Source organism: Glossina fuscipes, unplaced genomic scaffold (genome assembly GCF_014805625.2).
Source record: "Glossina fuscipes isolate IAEA_lab_2018 unplaced genomic scaffold, Yale_Gfus_2 60231, whole genome shotgun sequence".
Classification (NCBI taxonomy): domain Eukaryota; kingdom Metazoa; phylum Arthropoda; class Insecta; order Diptera; family Glossinidae; genus Glossina; species Glossina fuscipes.
The window spans coordinates 1-5,090 of record NW_024002697.1 but is presented as its reverse complement, the minus strand read 5'-3'; the positions used below and the strand labels follow the sequence as shown (position 1 = coordinate 5,090).

Here is a 5,090-nt window from a genome sequence, read left to right as displayed (position 1 = left end):
TATACACACCTTCAACGTCCAAATAAAATTCTATTCAAATAAATTTTTTCTGATATAATTTTTGTGGAATGCTCGTAGATTCGATGGAATATCCCGAGCAAAGCCGCTGAAGGTAGCGCCTTGTCTCTCTGACATTACAACGACAACAAGCAATATAAATTTACAAACGAATATATTTAATAAATTTACTAGAACTCCATGGTTTGCCGAAATTCGATGCTTGGCTACGTGGCCTGTTAAAAAGCCAAAACAGTTATTGTGACGCTGGACCAAAAGATAAACCAATCTTGCTATTTATAGGTGAATTTTTTCAGCAGAAAGAAAAATTTCTACAATAATAAATCTCTCTTTCCGATTCGATAAACTGGTGGCATGTGTCTTCGTCTCGCTTCTGGCATGGGGAATACCGCGGTGCTATGGCTGGAGCTGCTGTGGTAGTCTCTGCTATGCGCAAGATCTTTTAGAATGCTGATAAGTATATTGAAGCGATTTCGAAATTTGCTAAAACTCTTGGTTTCGTATCGTTGGTCTTGCCGTTCTTAAACACTGAAAATTATACAGAATGGTTTGTGGGTTTATTTTTTTTAAATTGAAATAATTGAGAATTGGTTGCAATTCTCTTTTCGATGGATTTGGGAGATTTGCAAACGCTTTATTTTTTACTTTCATTATTTATTTTATTTTCTTACCTCAAATAACGGGAGTCATCCATCCTACTAAGGACGGGAATAATAAATATTGAAATTTTGTTGTTCGTTATGGCTACGATGTTAGCCATAACCCAGAATGATCGAAAATGCAAATAGCTTTTTCAAAATATATATAAGTAAATGTTACGTTAAACTCTGAGGTATTTATTTTTTTAATGAAAAGATTTTAAAATTTCAATGATTTATAAGAAAGAGCCACAGTGAAAATCATTACAGTGTATTTGTAGACACGTATGTATTCGTGCATTTATATTTACCCAAAAACTGACAGAATCAAGAGAACAACATTTTTGAATCGAAATTGCAGATTTTCAATTAGTTGTTGTCTTTAGATAGCTATTTGAAACTTCACATAACCTCTTTATATATCCAACGATTCTACTTTTGGTTCGATTTCATCAATACGTAGATTGTTTTTTCGTAATCATGGATGAGACAACGAGCCGAATTAGCATTTTTCTTTTACTTACCGCGAAAAGATTGGCCAGGGCGTTTTAGAGACCAATATCGTATACGCAAAGTTATGACATCGTTTTCGTCAGAGGGTGCTAATCACACCCATAATAAATACATGATGGATCTCCGCTACATATATGACAAATTTATTACATCACTTGGGCAAGAAACATGACGATTTTCTCTATTTTAGTTGCTAATGTAGTCTTCTTACTGCTTCATAAAGCCTCACACATATTAGTTGCTTGCGTTTCAAAATTATTTTAACCCACATTAAACTAGTAGCAAATTAATTTATCTTCTTGTAAGCGTTCAGTGCGTATATAAAGGGGGGAGAAGGGCATATAGAAGTAAACATGAGAGCACTTACAATTTTTTAAAAGTTTTCTGATAAAACTTTAGCAAAATGAACAATATTATATTTATTCCCCGCATTCTTTTCACATACTAATATAAACAAAACCGACAAAATTACTGCCATTGAATTCCATTCATTTAAAAACTGAAAATCAAAACAAACTTTTATTAAAATAACGATATTAATGTATAGCTACGTACAAAATCCAAAAAGTACAAGTGTTTTCTCCAATATAAAACTAATATTTATTGGTAGTACAGCTCTAAATTCATTCCATCGTGAATCTCATCTGCAAAAAATGTAAGCCTATGAACATGCAATGTATAAAAAAACAAGACATTATTTTCTTACAGTCCGATAACTTAATTGGATCCTTATAGATAGTGTACCATTTTTTGAGAACAATTTTATCATATCTAGTCCCAGTCTGTGCAGCAATCAATTTCTTCAGATCACCAATAGTATCATCAGGATTGCATTTTACGCGAACCTAAAATAAAATTGTAATTAATAACAATATCCAAGTTTGTCGTGACGTTTGTTTGGAGAGGAAAAATGCAAAAATCAAATACAGCGTTAATGGATGGAATGTTACCTTTTTACCCAAACGGTCGTTACAAGTAATTTCAATCATGTTTTTAGATTTTTTTCCACTTTGTTTAACATCACACCAACTCAAATACTTCGATAAGTGAAAAGCAACAAATGTTTCACTGCATGCAAAACAAGAGATTAAAGCCCCAGTTGTAAAATTTCGTACTTACCGAATAGCGAAAGCATAAATTGATTGTTTTCATCTAACAACTCTAGCTTTGCACAACTGATACGCTGCAGTGAATTGTCCGCTTTGCTTTACGAAAATTGGTTACGAGCAGCAATACGATTTTTCCACGAAAGAATACTTAATTAGATTTAAACTTACATACTTCAATTTAAATTAAACAATAAGATTCTTCAGCGGTTCACATGAAGTACATAGACAATTGATCTGATATCTTAAAAATCCTACCATGAATTATATCTAAATCAGTATGAAGAAGTTTTAGGAGATCGAAGTTATATACGTATTTATTTCATTCTTTCGCTCTTTTTTATATAAATTATCAGCTTCGAAAAGCTATTGTTATTATTTTTTCATTTGACTTTAACAAAAAAATTGCTAAATTTCTAATCGGTATACTGCCGATCTGCTGTTAATGCTAAAATTAGTAGAGTTGTCCGATGTTAGTTGGGTGGAAAATATAATTTATTTGCAACTAGCTTAAGCCACGTTATGGTTAACGATCGATGCTGAAAAATGCAACTGTGACGCGAGAGAAATTCCTACTATTATTGATTATTACTACATTTTTCTCCTAAAACAGCAACACTATTTGTTAAAAGAAAAACAAACATTATTTAAGAAATAAAACAAAAATCAATCAGAATCGCTTTGATAATTTGTCGACGGATAGTTTAACCCAAATGTCGATAATACCATTTTTTCCGTCATTAAAGCCACCAATAGCTAATTGCATATGGTTTGACGGCGCTCCAATTAATGAAGAAGCCGAAATTCTTAAATATGAACGAGAACATCATACATGGGTAGTAGGACTTTCCGTTTAAGACGAATACATTAGCGCGTTAATCCGTTCATTCCTAAAATTCCCAAATATATAAACATATATATATACCTATATTTATCCAAAATAGTTTTTTAACGTTCATTTTAGCTAGAGAATGTGAAAAATACGGCTTCAGATATACATCCGCTAGGAAAGGTATTAACCATGATTGGCACAGAAACTGATGACGAAGACGGTGAGTTTTTGAATAAGAATAATTTATTTGTGGAAATACAAAGAATTTTTCATATTTTAGCGAATGACGATAGCGATGAATCCGACAGTCACGAAGATGAGGACGATGACACAATTGATCGAGCCATACCAGGCATAGTAGAGAGATCTGCTCTCGGTTCATATTCACCCGGCGACGAGATTAACTTGAATGACGATCTATCCGCTGCTGTGGTCGGATCTTAATAATGAACATATATACTATAATAATAACTAAATTGAATACACAATTAACGCACTTATGTTGACCATTGAAATTGTATTTCTAGAAAACAGAGTGCAAAAACCTTATGTTTATTACAAAAGAAAGTATTGTTATTGAGATTTACGTGCGACCCAATAAAGATAGCTTTACACATAAAAACTACAGAAAAGGATAAGAATCCTAACAATTATCAACAAGATTTTCAATAAGATTCTCAGAGAATCTACACGAAATACTTTTATAAAAAAGAATATGAAACAAATGTGGAAACGTTTATCATACTCTCCGAATTCATCGAGATATTGACGAATGCGGTCAAACCGAATGCAATGGCATCTACGGTCAAAGCAGACTTGTTTTAAACTGTCTCAACTATCAATTATCGAACAAAGATCCAATTCCAAAAACCATGCAAAACCAAATTAAGAACTCAAAGAAAATGAAAAAATTCATTTAACTAAATTGCATAAATATATTAGGGTTAAAGAATACGCGAAAATCGACGTTATATTGTAAAGAAGGGAACTTACACAGGGAGATAATTATATATGTATGTATGATCTTTACTCGATTTATTTGATTCATTCGTTAAAAATCAAGCTTGCAAAAGGCTCAAGCAAAAGTGATCGCGAATTTGTCTTTAACGCATGCGTTGCTTTGCCCGAACAATCAGTTGCAATTTTCTTTTTTTAATTTGTATATTTGTGCCATCCATTTGGCATACCTCAGAAAATAAAATTTTTTTCTTAAAATATTTTGCTTTAAAGCAAAAGATGGCCTTCATTTGCGTCGAGTTGCTTTATTAAAAAAGAAGCAAATTCGCCCAACTCGTGGTAGTTTTCTATTATTGCTTACCTTTAGCATTCAATTAGCTCTCTTCCCTAAATTTATCCCAAAAATGTTCTCATTTCAGCCGAACTATGCTTGCTTAATTTTACATTACTGGTTAATATACACACCTTCAACGTCCAAATAAAATTCTATTCAAATAAATTTTTTCTGATATAATTTTTGTGGAATGCTCGTAGATTCGATGGAATATCCCGAGCAAAGCCGCTGAAGGTAGCGCCTTGTCTCTCTGACATTACAACGACAACAAGCAATATAAATTTACAAACGAATATATTTAATAAATTTACTAGAACTCCATGGTTTGCCGAAATTCGATGCTTGGCTACGTGGCCTGTTAAAAAGCCAAAACAGTTATTGTGACGCTGGACCAAAAGATAAACCAATCTTGCTATTTATAGGTGAATTTTTTCAGCAGAAAGAAAAATTTCTACAATAATAAATCTCTCTTTCCGATTCGATAAACTGGTGGCATGTGTCTTCGTCTCGCTTCTGGCATGGGGAATACCGCGGTGCTATGGCTGGAGCTGCTGTGGTAGTCTCTGCTATGCGCAAGATCTTTTAGAATGCTGATAAGTATATTGAAGCGATTTCGAAATTTGCTAAAACTCTTGGTTTCGTATCGTTGGTCTTGCCGTTCTTAAACACTGAAAATTATACAGAATGGTTTG

At 32.9% G+C, this 5,090-nt stretch overlaps 2 protein-coding genes across 3 annotated transcripts; one reads left to right on the top strand and one right to left on the bottom strand.

Annotated features, from left to right (window-relative positions):
- Positions 1-54: 54 nt before the first annotated feature.
- Positions 55-2,203, bottom strand: LOC119643320 (ubiquitin-like protein 5). 2 transcript variants are annotated; one of them, XR_005248265.1, is made up of 5 exons: positions 2,120-2,203; positions 1,876-2,014; positions 1,725-1,813; positions 1,181-1,668; positions 55-546 (listed from the first exon to the last, which is right to left on the bottom strand). XR_005248265.1 is itself a non-coding variant. In XM_038042661.1 (4 exons), exons 1-3 carry the CDS (start codon positions 2,156-2,158, stop codon positions 1,770-1,772), a joined length of 222 nt encoding a protein of 73 aa, XP_037898589.1. In that variant the 5' UTR covers positions 2,159-2,203; the 3' UTR covers positions 55-1,668; positions 1,725-1,769. The 2 variants fall into 2 exon arrangements, 1 of the variants encoding a protein (XP_037898589.1); XM_038042661.1 differs by having other exon boundaries at positions 55-1,668.
- A 661-nt stretch (positions 2,204-2,864) lies between these two features.
- Positions 2,865-3,729, top strand: LOC119643321 (anaphase-promoting complex subunit 15-like). Its single transcript, XM_038042662.1, has 3 exons — positions 2,865-3,111; positions 3,240-3,327; positions 3,388-3,729. Exons 1-3 carry the CDS (start codon positions 2,989-2,991, stop codon positions 3,549-3,551), a joined length of 375 nt encoding a protein of 124 aa, XP_037898590.1. The 5' UTR covers positions 2,865-2,988; the 3' UTR covers positions 3,552-3,729.
- The last annotated feature ends 1,361 nt before the right edge of the window (positions 3,730-5,090 follow it).

Coding starts and splice junctions, on each gene's coding strand:
- LOC119643320 (XM_038042661.1), bottom strand. CDS start 2,158: ATGATTGAAATTACTTGTAACGACCGTTTGGGTAAAAAG. Junction 2,015..2,119: donor ACGACCGTTTGGGTAAAAAG/GTAACATTCCAT, acceptor ATTTTATTTTAG/GTTCGCGTAAAATGCAATCC. Junction 1,814..1,875: donor TCCAATTAAGTTATCGGACT/GTAAGAAAATAA, acceptor CATTTTTTGCAG/ATGAGATTCACGATGGAATG.
- LOC119643321 (XM_038042662.1), top strand. CDS start 2,989: ATGTCGATAATACCATTTTTTCCGTCATTAAAGCCACCAATAGCTAAT. Junction 3,112..3,239: donor AACGAGAACATCATACATGG/GTAGTAGGACTT, acceptor CGTTCATTTTAG/CTAGAGAATGTGAAAAATAC. Junction 3,328..3,387: donor AGAAACTGATGACGAAGACG/GTGAGTTTTTGA, acceptor TTCATATTTTAG/CGAATGACGATAGCGATGAA.